The sequence below is a fragment of the Rissa tridactyla genome, chromosome 2 (genome assembly GCF_028500815.1).
Source record: "Rissa tridactyla isolate bRisTri1 chromosome 2, bRisTri1.patW.cur.20221130, whole genome shotgun sequence".
Lineage (NCBI taxonomy): Eukaryota > Metazoa > Chordata > Aves > Charadriiformes > Laridae > Rissa > Rissa tridactyla.
Genome location: NC_071467.1, coordinates 110232857 through 110249659, shown reverse-complemented (window position 1 = coordinate 110249659; position 16803 = coordinate 110232857). Strand labels below are relative to the sequence as shown.

The window sequence follows — 16803 nt, the reverse complement described above, 5'->3', positions numbered from 1 at the left end:
TTAATTTTGGTGGTTTGAGTGACCATAATTATATATTTTAAAATAGCATTTTCCCATCTCTTCTGGCTCTGGAGAAAACAGATGCAAAATAAGTGAGGCAAGGGTGGGCACGAGGGAGGCGTACGTGCAGCCTCCCCGGGCTCTCTGTTAGAGTTTAACTTTTAATGCAAGTTCAGTTCGTGGGGCTTGATGTGGGGAGGGGCTTTGGGGTCAGAGGCCAGCCTGGTGCATCCACTCCCCATCCTGCCTGTAGTCAGGTGTAGGTGTCTGGGCTGGCAGAACCAGCCAGTGGAGGCAGAGATAGACTGCTCACATCCCTAAAATCCTTCTATAATTTGGCCTTCCTTGCCTCAAGAAAGGACTACAAGAGGGCAGTCCCCCGGTGACGTTGGGAATTCATTCCCTTTCTTTCATGGATATGAGTGTGGCTCTTTCTTTTAAAATGTGGAGCAGCAGGAATGGGTGGGAAGCTTTTTTTATTTGCTAGCAAAGGTTGCCCGCAAAGGAAGAGGTCAACGTTCAGTTACCACCTTCACCTCATTCCTTCTAGATTTACAGGCTCTGTTTCCAGTATCTAGATCTGCTTTTCTGTCCTGACAAACCTTAAGAAGTCCTTGCTGCGCAGCATCAGCAAAAGGAGCAAGTGCCCGTCAACGTGGATGAGGTACTCCAACCACAAGTGTGTTAAAGAGCAAAGTGGGCACCATGACCACTGTTTTAACAGAAGGCAGCAGCTGCCACCCCATTTTGGAAGAGGCCTGATTCTGTCCGTGCATTTAACATATGTCTTGAAAGCTCCCATTGGGCTGATCCACTTGGGTAGCATGGAGGAATGCTTAATTTCTTGGTCTCGATTGGACTGAAGCTAATGCTGATTTGCTGAGTCTTGTTGTAAGTTTTGTATAAGGTTTTTTTTGTATAAGCGTTTTACAAGTTTTGTATAAGTTTTGTGATATCTGGTGGCTTTGAGTTAGAGCAGTTGTTAGGATCCTGGCAAGCTTTAAAGAAGAAAGGTCAGAGACTGGGTCACTTTCAGGTTCAGGGATGGCCAAGTGGGTGTTTTCTCTTTCGGCATGAGCAACTTACTCTGCTTGAGTCTCGGACCGGGTGCCTGAGTGTATTGGTGCACCTTGCTGTGCTGATGCTGTCAGATCCTCCGGCTTGCTTAAATAAATCCTGCCTATTTGTCATCAGAAGAGCGTGTAACTGTTTTTACTTGCAAAACAACTGATTATGTATCCAGAGAGCTTCCTCCTCTGGCCCCAATTAAAGGCTGAAGCCTATGTGACTGGACGTATTTTGTGAGTGAAAGCTTGTTAATTGAGCATGTAAATGTTTAATTGTCTATACAGTTATCCAATTGATTTTTTTTTTAGCTTTGCGTACAAATATGGGAGCACAGTCATGCAGTTGGGCGAATTTTCCAAAACCAGATGCTTAATTAAATCTGTGCATTGAGCATACAAATGCGAACACTGTTAAAAAGATTGATCCAGTTGTGGTAACCTCCTCTTTTCTTTTGTTGTGTTGGTATGCTAATCTGAATATGTTCATCCGAGTCTGTCGTGTGCCACAGTTTCTGTATTACCTTTGTCCTCTTTCCTACTATATACGTAGAGTGTTTCATTGGTGTTGGAAATAGCAGTTACCATAGAAATTTTCAGAGGATGCTGAATGTATGTGCTGGCTTTTAGTGAAGTTGTAACTTGTGCTTACAGTGGTTGGTGCTATAATGCCTTTAAAAAGGTTCCATTCCACATGAAATATTAATCTGAATTGGGGGGCTGGAGGGTGTTAGGAGAAAGCCTACTTAAATAATGGGAGTTGTTGGCAGTTGCAGTCCAGTGCAACTTCTGAGAAGCAAAAAATGCCATTACATTTGCAAATAACAGTACGCTTGAAATTTGCTCTGCACTGGGTCATTTCTCTGTTTTGAAGCTGCTGATTTGCAAAGAATGAGTGATCTGGCAGTTTTAACCTTGCAATTCTTGTTTGATGCAGTGAATAAAACCCCAAATGGCTCATGTTTGAGGTCTGCAGCGTTTGCTTGGTGTGAAAGAAAACACAGTAATACTGCTTTTCTTTATAATGTGTCTGCTTTGTATAGAATTAAACGCTACATTCAGTATTTTTGAGGTGGCTCTAAAATAAGTCAATAAGAAAGTAGTTTCAATAACATGCAAAAAGTTCCTGAATACTGATAGAGCTCTGCCACGGATGCGTACATGTGATTGACAACTTTATCTGGCCAAGGGTAGTCTGTTCATATTCATAGACCCACAGAATGGTTTGGGTTGGAAGGAACCTCCAAAGATCATCTAGTCCAATCCCCCTGCCATGGGCAGGGACACCTTTCATTAGATCAGGTTGCTCAAAGCCCTGTCCAGCCTGACCTTGAACACTTCCAGGAGGCTTTTCCTCCCAAGCTCACGGCTTGGGACGGGGGGCGAGAGGGGCATCAGGGTCGGGGATGCGGTTTTACTCTGAGTGACAACCACTTCCCTGACACTCTTTTCTCTATTTCTCTGCAGATGTCGCTCCTATGAGGATTGCTGTGGTTCAAGATGCTGTGTAAGAGCTCTCTCTATCCAGCGACTATGGTATTTTTGGTAGGTCAGAGTCTTTGGCAGTTTTATGCTTGTCCTGTTCTTGTCTTGTTTGTAGGACTTGAATCAGGGCATTGCTATCCCTAATATGTTAAAGTGAATGCTTTATTCAGTAATGTGTATGTGTAAACATAAACGCAAGGACTTCGGTTTTTTGCTTATAAAATTCTCACAATGTAGTGAAAAAACACTGGAAAAGGAGGTTACTCATGTCAAGTTGACCTTTCCTGCTTCTGTATCATGCTTGTCTGTACAGGCAACGGTCCCACTTTTGTCCAAAATTGCTGAATTCCTTATGCTTGTCCCAGCTACTAGCAAGCGTCAGCGTTTGTCCAGTTTTGTTGGGCACTCAGTTTTAAAAGAGGATTGTATAAGGAGGATTGTCCATTTAGGCAGCTGACTTGAGGTTTCCGTTAAAAAGGAAGAGAAGTACATTTATGACTTTGAGGATTTCACTGGAGATGACAGCAAGGGACAAGAAGGCAGAAAGATTTGAGCTTGTGAAACCAGCAGCTCGGTAATCTGGATAAAGCTTGAACTAATCACTGTTATATGCATAATGAAAAAATAAGGTAACTTCTTTTTGGAGCAGAATTTAAGAAAGCACCTGAATAAAACCTTCTCATTACAGTAGAAAGAAAGCAGAAGCTCTCCTACAAAACCTGATTTCAAGCATTTTTATGTAGAATTTGAAGACAGCTTAAAAAAAAAGCCTTCAAAATTGAAACAAATAAACACTGAAAACCAGAAGCCTGATATGTACTATAATACGGAGATTTCCCGAAGCTGACTGTGGGATTTCAGTGTACAATCCTTACTGATATAACTGAAGAGCTCTGCATCTCAATCCCTGGGGTGACGTTGTAAATCTCTGTTTTTCTGTTCAGAACAAATCCTTTGCAGGAACACTGCCAAAAGGGAATGTATTAATATTGGCTCAGGGGAACAGGACCTCCTTCTGCTCTCATTTCCATCGTAGAAACGAGAACAGAATTTGACCCTTTGCATGAAATACCTCTCTCTGCCATGCAGTGTCACACTCTTCTTGGGCACCTGTGAATGCTTTAGAGGAGATGAGTAGGGTATGTAGGCTTGCCTCTGTGCCAACTTCCATCCCTTTCAAGAGAGCACAGTTGTCATTGTCTTCCAGTAAAGGGCCCTGAAATGAGTTGGCAATTAACGGCAGAAGAACCATTTGGGTTTACGGGAGCTTGCATCAGTCACTTGCATGTATGATAACTAATCAAGTTATAACAGTGAAATCCACTGTTTGAAGAACAAAATCTTCTGATGTGCTCTTCCTGCCTGTCCTGTTTCCACAGAAGCAGGGCAAGGGAATGATGGGCACAGATTAGTCAGGTCAGAAAAGGAGCTGAGAGTAGAAGAACTGAAGCAAAATTATGTCCTTTTCCTTGAGAATGTATATCCCATCTAGGAAGCACAAAGCAAAGCTTGTCATCTTCAGTGCTGAATGCTTCAGTCTTCTGGCTTGAGCTTAAATGCCAGCTACTAGATTTCCCATGGGAGACAAAATTGCTGGGTTGAGTCATTTAAGAACATCTAATAATCTTCTTTTAAGGGCAACTGCAGAATAGCATTCCTCTTTGTACGGCCAGTCCCCCACAAACCTCCTCGCCAGCCTCAATGCTGTAAAAGCGAGGCTTGTGTCCAGGAGATACAGTTTGAAACTGTAGGGACCTGGAATTTCAGTTCGGCATCCTGGTAGCAAAGGTCATGTATGAACCTGGACTTCCCAACGTTCAAGGGCATTTTAGTTTCAGATTTGTGTTTTCAGCATCGTCCAATAGAACGAGTTGCTACAGATGTCCGTATTATATCCATAAGTGCCCCAAGATACGGCTATCTTAAATGGCACGGGCCTGCTCTCAAGTGATAACCTATTTAAGAAACCACAATAAAACTCATAGGCTGATGATTGCTACATGATTCTCTGTTGCTGTCAACAAACAATATGAATGCGGGTGGGTTTTGACTTCACTCTTCTCTTTGCCTAGGTTCCTTTTGATGATGGGAGTTTTGTTTTGTTGTGGAGCTGGTTTCTTTATCCGAAGGCGGATGTACCCTCCTCCACTAGTAGAAGAACCTACTTTTAACGTGTCTTACACCAGACAACCAGTCAACACTGCATCAGGTCAGAGACTGCTCATTAAACAAGTTTCACTAATTTCTTAAATTTGCCAAGGCATTTAAAAAGAGTGGGTTTGGGGGTTTTTTTTGTTTGTTTTTTGGAAACTATGGGATTTGGACAAGGGATTGCACTGCACTAAACCATGCAGCCACCTCCTGTGATGAGCAAAGACTTCTGCCTTCCAAACTACATAATTCAGCCGCAGCAGTGTTTTTGAAACCCAGGGTGATGGGACTTTCAGTTCCTTTCTGTTGCGGTTCCTAATGCCTTTACAGCTGTGTGTCCATGCATGGAAGGAGGATAGCAAGTTCTCACCTTGCAGCATAGGCAAAAATGATAGGTATCCAAAAAAACCAATGACATGAAGGAAGAGTTTTAAATACAGTTGGTAACATTTGGCAGAGGTGAAGGAAAGCCTAAAATTTTTCTTCCATGCTCTAGCTATCTTCTAAGTCTTCTCTTTTTGATTTGCCTTTCATGCGCTGGGCTACTGTTTTTCTGCAGCAGTGGTCCTTCTCCCCTTCTCAGTCTGATTGCTCACTGGTCAGCAATGGCTGGGAGCATCAGGAGGATCTACCTAGTGATGGCTCTTCTGCCAATACTGCTTTCTGAGTTTCCTATATTTCTTCCCCTTTGGCTGTTATATAGACCCAGTTGGGAGAATCCAGCAAAATAAGAGTCACCTGTAAGCAGAAGACATTTGTGCCTTATGGGAGCGTTTTGAATCCAGCTGTCTGTAGTTGGAAGACCTTCCATAGTGCTCAGATTATATCTGAGTGCACGCTCAGGTGCTTGCCTTCTCCCGGCCTCAGCAAGGCCAAACTGAGACATTTTTAACCACTCTCCAGATTGTGTGAGCCAGTGCTAATTTGTGCCTGCGCAAGTACGCACATACACGCGTGCAGGTACGCTTGGTACGCTGACACTTCTCCTCCCAAACTGTCATTTTGCCGCATATTGTATTAGAGGGTGCTGAAGCCAGATGATCATTATCTTTTCTGACAACTTCCTGGGAATTGGCAATTTTTCTTTGCTTCCTACTGGCTTGGAAGTGGAAATACAACTGAATGTTTTATATTGAGAAGAGGGGATCTCTCTGAAAGTTTGCCGCTTCGAACCTCTATCAAAAATCATCTTCGGAACATCTGTGTAATATTGTGGCTGCATCAATACAGCCTCCTTAGAAAAGTGTCCTCAACCCCTTTCTAGCTATCTGTGACTACGAGCGTTGTGCAGGGAGGCGCCATTGAGGCTCTCTCCCCTCTCGTGCCAGCTATTGCACGCCCACGTGCCTCGCACAGACTTCGGAAATGCTCTCTCTTGCATCCTTAAGCACATCCCCATTTCCCCCCTCTCTCTCACAGGTCTAAAGGGATAAAAAGATGTTACAGGCACAAGCTAACGTTTCATTCGCCCTCTTTGTATAAAAATACTAAGAGGTTTTTCTAGGTCTTCCATTCTGCATCTGTTTTTCTGCTTGACTGAACAAACATTTCCACAGAGAGTATTTATCGGGAGGGAGCCAAACTAAACTGTATTTTTAAGCCTGAAAAATAACCTCAAGATTACGTGAACAGGGAGCGTCTTTGGTTGGATTGCTGAATACTGGATTTAATTTTAGAACACAGTTTTTCTTTGCAAACTTGGGCAAATATAAAATAGGGACAAGCCCTTTGGCGACCTGCTTATGCCACCTGCTTCCAGACTGTTGTTACTGTTTCTTAAAGCTTTGTACTCTGAGCTGACCCCACCAAATATTTTTTTTTCTACTTTTCCTACTGTTCTAGGAATATTCAACAGCAAAAGCAATGGAAATTAGCCAAGTTCTCATTTTTGTCTAGCTTTCCAGATTTGGTAGCAGTAGCCAGCTCACAGTTGAGGTGGAGCCATTGAAACGTGGCTCCTTGCCCATCTCCCTCCTTCCCTGCAGAGATAACGGCAGCATCTTCTGCCATCCCAGCAGCAGCCTGAAGGTGGGAGTGCTTTTTCTGTGGGCCTGACTGGGAAAATAGACTGCACACCTCACCTACAAGCAGCAGTTTGCAGACCTGGTGGTATCTTTCACTTTAGCTCTGGCCTACATAGCCCCAAACTGTCAGTTCAGGTGCTAGAAAAAGTCAGGTCCTTTTGTAGACACTTAAGAAATACTTACGGAGATGATCCCACGCAGAAGCTGATATTCAGATGGTGTTTTCTGCTGGCTTTAATGGACTGAAAAAATATCTCAAAAGATTGGTGTCCACACTCCCTCCACCGCCCCCACCCCCCCAAATTCAATAATAATACACACAAGTTTTAATGCAAACAGTTATTTTCCTAAAGAGCAAGCTGCAGTGAGCTGCCTCAATCTCTCCCATTTCCCCAGGTGGACGGAAACTGCAGAAATGCAGAGCTGGGCGGGATTTCACTTTAAAGCAAAAATGCTTAAGAAAAAGGCTACAGAAAAGGGTATTAGCTCAAACTTTGGAAAGGTAGGGCTTGGCTCCTGTTTCCAGCCTGGCTTGCCCTCAGCCACGTGCTGATGCTATAGATGGAAGCAGGACAAGGGCCTCTTGTCAGCGCAGCAAAGGAAGAGAGGTTGCAGAGCAGCCCTCTTCGCCCAGACGGGCAAAAGGAAAATTTATTGTGGTTGTGTGTTAAGAAGGAAATAGCTGCGTTCCCAATTTGCTTTGTGTCCGCTTTGCTTCCAAGTGTCCAAACAAAGCTCCTTAGGCAGACACCTCAGGCTCTGGGACAGTTTACGTTCCCCATGGCTTGACCCATCCGATTTAATATCGTAAGAGCACATTTTTGGGTTTGGTATGTAGCTCCTTCCTGAATGCTTGAAGAACTAAAGGATGCTTAAAGCTTCCTTCTGTGGCAATACTGAGTCCTAGGGTCACTAAGTCATTGAAAGGAGTAATTGAGTGGAGAATCCCTGAGAGGCAGTGTCATTATCGGAAAAAGAGTCTAGCACCAAAAGAAGAAAACCTGTTGCTCAGCCATGATTATTTTTTTTTCCAGTCTAGTCTTATTTAGAGACAGAGAGAAAGAGAAGAAAACTAATTTACATATTCCAATAGAGGCAGTCTGTGACTTTAATTGCTGGAATCGCATTAAGTCATCTTCCACCACCGGCTGTTATATCTGAGGAGGGTTAGATGCCACCTTTGTTATTCCTCATGGCAGCAGTCTCTGTTACTCCTCATGTGTCACAGCTAAGGAATTTTGCGTTTGATCATATGTTTCCTTTCCTTGTCCCTGCAGGCTCCAACATAATTTCCTAAATTTAATCAGTGCGAAGCAATCTTGTCCCATTGTGTTAGCCAGCCATAATTGGCTTCAACTTGGATTTTTGCTTCATATGTGTTTACTCCTTAGCCGTATCTTGCCTTCAAGGGAAATTATCTATTTGAGATGCACTCTGGTGTACAGACGGATCCAACACACCACCAAATACCTTGTGAAGTCCTCTCGTAAGACTTGACACTTGAGTCAGGGCTGTAGTGGAAACCCTTTTGTCCATCTGGGATCCCACACCCCTCCCTTCTGCAGGCAGCTTTTCTGTCCAGGGCACTGAGCAGGACTCGCTGTTTTCCCTTTCAGATGGTGCTTGGTTGGGGCACTGATGCCCTTTCTTTCACTAAATAATTTCCATCATCGCATGCAAAATTGAAACCTTTTGGTGAAATCTCAGGGTGAAGTCCTCACAAGCCTGGGTTTTCTCTGGAGTGGGAGAAGGGTGTCTCCTTGTCTTTGCTCTGACGAACACTTTGAGAAAACTTGTCTGAGTGTGCAGAGCACGGGCCCTGGTAAAGCACAACCGCTGCCTGATTCCGCTGCTGTTGTTGATACCTTTTCTCTCCTTTTCTTTCTTTCAGGGTCACAACAACCTGGAGTGCCGTATTACACAGATCCAGGTGGACCTGTGATGAATCCCATGGCTATGGCTTTCCACGTCCAGCCCAATTCCCCACAAGGAAACCCGGTTTACCCACCCCCACCTTCCTACTGCAACACACCACCTCCCCCTTACGAGCAGGTGGTGAAATCCTCCACGTGAGGACTCTCTGGCTCTCTGACCTGACTGTGTGAGATGAAGGTGCCATTGCAAAATGACCGAGATGGAGGGCATCTGCCCTTTTGAACACTTGCTAGTTCTCCAAGTCCTCTCTCCCTCCCTTCCCTGCACCTTTCCTCATTAAAGTTACTTGCAAAGGGGTGATTTTTAAAATTTTTTTCTTTTTTTTTTTTTTTTTAGTAGAAGTGGATTTTTTTCTTTGTCTTCGACATGAGAGAAGTTGTCTTTGTAATGCTTTTAATGGAAACCTCTATTTAAAAGCTGTATGTCTTTCTCTTTATTTATTGTTCGTTTCAATCGTGGGTTTAATTGCGTTGTGGCAGGCTACTGATAGCAGTTTTTTCATACAACCCCAGAGTGATGTGCACTGTCCTAAAGCCCCATAGCAGAAATGCCCTCAGCTAAGGGGAAATGACAGAGAAAGAGGGTGGAAGCAGCAAGGCAGTGCTTTTACCAGAAATGGTGGCTGCCATCTTTTCCATTTACGTTTTTCTTGTAAAACTTGGTTCTGATGCACAACAGAGAGATGCTGCGATAGAAGCCCGTGAGTGACTGAAGCACCGGTGTTGGTTGAGTCACGGCAGGGGCTTTGCCAAGTGCCCTAGAAAAGGGAGAGTCGTTGCTTTAAATGATGCATCTAAAAGCAAAGGACCAGGACTGGAGTGTTTCTTGGCCAGTACCTGGACTCTGCCTGTGTGATCGGCATGTTGTTTTGCCAGCAGTGAGATTGTATGAAACAGTGGTATGAAACCTAAATGTCTGTAGTGAGAGGGAGGTATTATAACCTCAGAGCTACTTGTGCGTGTTCCTCTTGACAGAACAGTTAGAAACACAGAAATATGGAGGTAAGATTTCTTCCCTAAATTGGAAAATAATTACAGTAAGAAGCAATGGGAACGCACTTCCAGGTTTGCTCCCTTGGACATTGATGGAAGTTTTGTCCCTGACAAATAGTAGTTTTGATTATGGTCTCACTGCTGCTCCAGAGAGTACCAAGTAGAGCTGTCGTCTCCAGGTGACAGATTGGTAAAACTGCTCTCCTCTCTAGGCCAGACAAATAAATAACTTTTTGGGACTGATGCTTAAGAGCGGGTCCTTGACCTGATATGCAGATGGCTTGGCTTTCAGTGACTCTTGGCTCTTCATGCATTTTGCTGTGAGCAGCCCCAGGATTCCCAATTCGCTGTCACATGCTTGTGGCTGACTCTCTTGAGTGACCACAAGTCAACACCTTCAAAGAAACACAGAGCCCCTTTCCCTGTGAGGCCTCTCACACCCACCTACGTCTAGCGAAAACGTGAAGCTACTCTGAGACATGACTACATACTGATGGGACCTTCTCCCTTCGAGCATATTCAGAGCCATGTCACTAAGGAGTGACAAAAAGAAGATGCCGTCGCCTTCTACTGCTGAAGGACCTGCAGAAAGAGCATAGCTAAGGGTTAGGAGTCTGATACAGTCCTTTGGGTGCTGGGGGAGTGCTTACTCACTACCAGTACTCCTGTGTCACTCCAGCCAGGGCACAGAGGTCACCGAGGTGGTTTGGAGTAACCTGAAGACCTGTGTTGCGCAAGGAGCCAAAGCTTTATTGTGCTGCTAATGCATGCCAGTGGCTTGTCACAACTTGTCCCTAGGCGGCGAGCTGGATTTGCAGAACTGGCAGAAAAGAGCATCCCTTTTACTATGAATATGAGTCTTTAACAGAAAACCCGCTAAGGGTCACTGTTTCTAAAAGCTGCTGGTGGAGTTAGTAGTCATCTGGAGCAGAGCTGGCTTATGAAGAGCTCATTCCCGCAGACCTGACTTGGGTGAAATTGTAACTAAGGCTTTCCCTTACTGGGCATCATAATAAGGGACAGCGCAAAGTAGTTCTCCGTGTGCGGTGTAGGCTCGGTGGACACTTAAGATAACAAAAAAGTACATTTTATGTATGATTACTAGGTCCATCTGCCTACCACAACTGTATATATATTCTAAATTAGTGTGCGCTTGAAGTTTAAGGCTGCGTATGTCACTGAATATGGTTGTGTATACACATTTTTTTAAAAGCAAATCCAACCTTTCTGTCAGTAGAAATGACGACAGACCTCATGTTAGTAGATGGATGTTGTTAAGTCCTTTTATATTATGAAATGTATCTACAACAGCTGGCATTTTCCTGGCCACGTTGAATAGAAGCCTTTTATAGTGAATTCTTACACTGGACATTGAAATTCAACTTCTGGTGAAGTTTTCCTGAAGTCTGGCTGGTTTATTTGCTAGTGTTGGTGGATGACTCTACCTCGTAAAACACACGGACTCCTCTGCTAGCAAACTTGCGTGGTCTTCTCTTGAAAACACAGCACCTGTGTGGGCATCTGTATGAATTACTTGCAAACTGTTTACATGCCTTTCCTCCTGTTGCCTCGCTTTTGGAAGTTTTTATGTTCTCTTTTAATTTTTTTTCCCCCTTTTTTTCCCCCTCTTAGTTTAAAAAAGTAGTGGGGAGAAAGAAGGGAGAAGCCCTGTAACTGTTGGTAGGGTGATATCAACAATATGAAGTTGCTCGGGAGTGTACGTTGCATGTTTTGCAAGGTTGGGCTGGAGGATGGCTGGAGCAGAAGTAGGTCTTTCTACAGTCTCGGGGGCTTCTATTGCTCATAAAACTTGTGCAGGCTTTCTTTTGAAATGCGTTTTATTAAAGTGAGATTGGATGTTGCTGTACCTCTAGCCTTCTTCATTGCTCTTTCGTGAGCTGTATGTTTAAAGTTCTTTATGTTACCGAGTAGAGTTAAGAGTGTGACCTCTTGTGTGAGAGGAGGAGAGAAGGCAGAGGAAGAAGACTTGTACTCGACAGCACTTTAGCAACCCAGTTGTGAAACACAGGCTGTAGGTGCACCGCTGGAAAGGACGGGGTTACTTCTCACCAGCGGGCAGTGATGACCGCTCAGGTGTGGGTGTCCCACAGGTGAAGGGAAACCATCTTCCACTAGGATTTTACTTGGCAGTAGTGATTTTCTAGGAGCTGCCAGCTGCTGCAGCTTTACCAGTGTGAACTTCCCCGTGGTGTGTTGATGCTTTATCTGCTGGGATTCCCCTGTCGGATCCTATGGGTGCCGCTACTGTGTCCACTCTAACACAACAGAGTTTTTGGTGCCTCACTGGCAAGTTTTTGAGTGTTTTGACTGCAAAATAAGGTTGGTGCGGGTGGCTGGGAACCCTGGGGATGTGTGGGGCGCTCCCCTGCCCCTTCCTGGGGGCACCACAGTGGGGTACGGGGCGGACTCCTCGCCTGCCTTTGAGATCTCACCATCTACATCAGGAAGTTGATTTAGTGTGTTGGGGGGATCAGTCTCCTGGTTCTCGCAGAGGTGTTTGATACGGGGAGGGGTGTGTGTGTGTGTGTGTGTTAAATGCCTTCTACTTGGGCAGAATGGAGATGCTTAAGCTGAGCGAATGAGCCCGCGGGGGAGCCAGGAACATAAATGATACCCCCTTGAGGTCCGTTCTTCAGTTGTGTGTCCACAAAACGTGTCTGATGTACCTGTGAGGTGGCAGCGATCGGGAGGAACTAGGTGGGTAAGGAAACCTTTGAGGTCTCTGCTGCTGTGACCCTGGCAGAAATGGGAATGAGAAGGGAGTCAGTCCATTTCCGCCACAATGAAATCTCCGACTATGCCACTTTGAGAGAAAAGGCACTACCTTGATACACCTCGCCCGTAGCTCTGGTGTGGCCGGTCCTTCGTACGTCCGAGGCTTGTGCAACAAGCCCAGGCTGCACTGTGGGATGAGGAGGGAACCTGCCTTTCCTGTGGCTGAGCAGCTGGTTTTCAGCCAGAGGTTTCGCCGTCAGTCCTGTCCCAATGAAGAACAGCAAAGGTCATGGATGTCTGGATGTGCTCTGCTCTCTTTCCTCCTTGAGGATCATGCTGGGAGGGAATGAGCAGAGGTCGTTATAGACTTGCAAGCACCTTGTGATCAGCTTGTGCCTCCAGGTATGCTGTCATCAAATGTGACGGGCTATTAAAAGGCTGTATTACTGAGACTCTCAACAGGGAGTCGGCCATCTCCTGCCGCACACCTTCCCAACCTCGGGTGTTTTCAGGGCCACGGACCTGGCCACGTTTCTGAGCAGGTTCCAGCTGCTAGTTCTTCCACTTCCACATCACTGGAGAGACCAAAAAGCCCCATTTGCTTCCCTTCCTATCAGCTGGCAGGAGGTTTCTTACCTGTAGGTATCTGTGTGTGACCAACCCACCATCCGCCCTTCCTCCTTCAGCCAGCGCTGCTCTACTTCCATCCCACCAGCCGTGTGTCTCCCCAGCCAGGGTGGTGCAGGGTGTGGACTCTGCTCCCCAGGTGGAGGGAATAGTTTATTTCTCAGGTGTTTTTCAGGTCATTAATTGGGCCGGTCTGTCTACAGATACCGGAACACCTTGAGATTTGTTTTGGATTATGTTAAAGCAGTTGGCTGCCTGATGAGTGCTACAGGTAAACATTTGGTACAGACATAGCCTGGCTCCTCCACGCTGTAGAAATGCACCTCTTTGGCAGAAGAGACCTTCTTCAATACTGGTTTGAGGAGGGTGGGCAGGCTCTGCCTGCCTCCCCTCGCCTCCGTCATGTGTGTGAACCACCCTGCCGCTGGACACGGATGTGAAACCCTGGCAAATGCGATGCAGACTGGGAGGTGCTCAAACGCTCAGCTCGGTGGGTTTGGGCAGAAAATCAGTCCCGACTGCTGAATGGCTGCCCTCGACTCCTGCAGCCCCATCTTGCGTGGTGGCAGAGCTGCCGGTGGTCTGGGGTAGGTGCTGCACCAGGGAGATGTTTTGGCAGGGGGAGGCTGGGATATGGGTGACCTGGTGGTGGGGGGCAGATGGGTGGGTGTGACCCAGCACCAACAAAGGGACAGAAACGATCCCGTTTCCAACAGTAAAGGCGTGAAGTGGCACGGCCTGAAAACTTGCTGGCTCGCATTGTGCGCGGTGCTCTGTGTCTGTGGGCAGCTCCAGGGGGTTATGCAGACGTTGGTTATCAGCCTGGGTTTGTTGGCGGGTTGCTGTGGTTTGAGTGGGGAGGAGAGGAAGAACACTCTTGTAATACCATCATCTTCTACCTAGCTACTGTTAGGAGTAAGCAGGGGTGCAGAGCGACTCCATGATCATGGGACCAGCCTGCAGATGCTGTGTCCTGCCTGTGCCAGGAGGCCTTGGGAATTCCTTTCCTTTAGCTCCCCGCCTCTTTGTATGCTCCACACATCTCCTTTCAACCCTGCAGCCCGAAAGTGATGGTTCATTCAAGATGATCCCCCCCCCAAAACGCAGCACTGGGGATTGCTTTTCTGTCCTTCAGCAGGGCTGTAAAGCCTCTTTCAGCAATCAGGCTAAAGCTCACCCTTCAGCCGCCGCTGACACGGCTCTCGCTGCCTCAGGCTCACACTGAAGCAAGGGCTGGCTGCCGCCAGAGCATCTCCTGAGCCTGGGAGCTGCTTTTTTTCCCGGGAAAGTTAAGTTGTCTTCCCACAAGGTGCCTTCCCTCCAAGGTGCCTGTTGCCTTCCATGCTGTTGAAGGAAGGCTCCATATTAATGGCTGAATTATGTTCATAAAGTTTTGCTGCTTCTTTCTTCTTCAGCCTTCCAGCAACTACACAGCCCTGGCACTTGCTGTCGGGCCCAGACCGTCACGGCGGCGCGGGGGGAGCTGACGCCACTAAAGCAGCACAATGAATAATCATGGGATTTTTGTTCTCGCATCTCTCCTCCACCTCCTTCTCCCTGCTGTGACTGGGTGCCCCATGGCTCACGAGAGAGGGGCAAATGTCAGCGGCACTATCCGGCGGTGCCTCCTCCCAGTAATTAGCAGGCTGCCTCATCAGTTGTGCTGCAGATAGGCCCCCAAGGGGGGTACCTAAGGAGGGTACCAACCCTGCCACTTCCCTTTGGGGCTGCCAGGCATTCATTATCACTTGGTGAAAAGATACTGTAGTTGACAAGCTTTTTTTGTTTGTTTTGTAGGTGGTTTTGTGTTTCTCTTTTTTTCCTTTTCTTTAGAGTCCCGTGACCACTTACACTGCTGTGGAAACAAACAGCTGCGACTATATTTTCCAACAAGCTTTTCAGACTACGTGAAGAAGCAAAGGAGGTTCTACCTCAAACAAACCAAAAAAACCAACCCCCCCCCAAGCCCTCAGATGTGTTAAGTTTTATATGCATCCACCCAAAAAAGCCACTTTTTGGCACACAGGCCAGCCCAGAAGACAAAACACCTTGTCAGATAGCAAAGCCTTACTGTTTTCTCTTTTTTTTTTTTTTTTTTTTTTAATCCCCCATTTTTCTTTTTCTGGTCTAAACTAATGCGTCACTGCTAATTAAGTGGGCAAGAAGGATGGCCCAGGATGTCTTTGCAGGCCCTGTGGCTGTGGGACCCTCCCCTCCGATGCCCTGCTGCTGGCATTTTACAGTTGTTTGTACTCTGACAGGGACGTGACTCCAGAGACAGCGTGCAGGGGAAGATCCAGCGTAAGGCAGTTTCTACAAAGCAATTGCTAGATAGTGATGCTATCAAAGAGGAGAGGCGCAACCGGCAGCCACTGTCCCAAGCTGCCGAGTGCTGCGAGGTGAAGGGGACAGTAGAGAAAGCAGAGGGAGCAGTGACAAGTTAAGCAGCCCTCCCACCCACCCCCTGCAGGTGGAGGTAGCTGCTTAGCTGCACCTATGTCTTACTTTGGCTTTATGTCATGATCATCCCCCTGTACTTGGCACTGGTGAGGTCCCACCTCGAGTACTGTGTCCAGTTTTGGGCCCCTCACCACAAAAGAGACACTGAGGTGCTGGTCCAGAGAAGGGCAACGAAGCTGGTGAGGGGTCTGGAGAACAAGTCTTGTGAGGAGCGGCTGAGGGAGCTGGGGTTGTTCAGCCTGGAGAAAAGGAGGCTGAGGGGAGACCTCACCGCTCTCTACAACTACCTGAAAGGAGGGTGTAGAGAGGTGGGGGCTGGTCTCTTCTCCCAAGTAACAGGCGATAGGACAAGAGGAAATGGCCTCAAGTTGCAGCAGGAGTGGTTTAGGATGGATATTGGGAAAAATTTTTACAGTGAAAGGGTTATTTAAGCATTGGAACAGGCTGCCCAGGGAAGTGGTTGAGGCACCATCCCTGGAGGTATTCAAAAGGCAGGCAGCTGTAGTGCTTCGCGATATGGTTTAGTGATGGATTTTGTCGGAGTTTGGTTGATGGTGGGACTCAATAATCTGAAAGGTCCCTTCCAACCTCAGCAATTCTATGATTCTAGAAGGCACAAGGACAGGTGTCTGTGGCTGTCTCTATGTCACTCTGCATACAGTTATCACCTGCTGCCTAACCCTAGCTTATCTAATCGTTACAGCTGGATTTACAGCAGCCCACATGTAGCTGTTGAAGAGAAGCGGTGGCCAAAGCCAGGTCCCTGCTGCTCCCTGCAAAGACTGGGTTCCTGCACCTGGGAGTCGACACAAAGCCCATGAAAACAAATGGGGGGAAAGTGAACAATTTCACCAGGAAAGAGACTGCTGCATCAGCTGCTGCGACAGGGCTCAGGCATAGCTATTACCCGACACGAAGCACACGTGCTCCCTCCCACTTTTCTATCCTACCCTATTTTGACGTTACTTACAGACAACAGTACTTTGGTGGTTGAGAGCTATTGTGCTAGAGAAGCCCCCATTTATTTATCTAACTACAGCTTTGACGAGAGGAAGGAAAATAAATTTATAGAGATTTTCTTCGGGTCCCTACCTCCAGCCCAGAAATAATGCTATTAAATCAAAAAAGCGAGAGTTGCTCTCAGTGGCAGAGGGCCCCGAGTGGCACACGGGGCTTTGTGAAACGGAAATACTGCTCCTTGCCTGCAGCATACCTGAAGTTTTCTTCTGTTAAAGCCCAGCTAGAGAAAAACATCAAGAAAACAGATGTTAGTCAGCTGGACAGAGAAATTTCATACATGTGTCCTTAAAAACCAGCTAGTTATGAATC

General features: G+C 46.5%; 1 protein-coding gene across 2 annotated transcripts in view; it reads left to right on the top strand.

The window, feature by feature from the left end:
- VOPP1 (VOPP1 WW domain binding protein) overlaps positions 1–11518 on the top strand; it is a 67444-nt gene extending 55926 nt beyond the window's left edge. For both annotated transcript variants that reach the window (XM_054192464.1, XM_054192463.1), the window contains exons 3-5: positions 2532–2609; positions 4622–4758; positions 8616–11518. In XM_054192464.1, the coding sequence (XP_054048439.1) occupies positions 2532–2609; positions 4622–4758; positions 8616–8797 (397 nt within the window). In that variant the 3' untranslated portion in view covers positions 8798–11518. The remainder of the gene's footprint in view (positions 1–2531; positions 2610–4621; positions 4759–8615) is intronic.
- The last annotated feature ends 5285 nt before the right edge of the window (positions 11519–16803 follow it).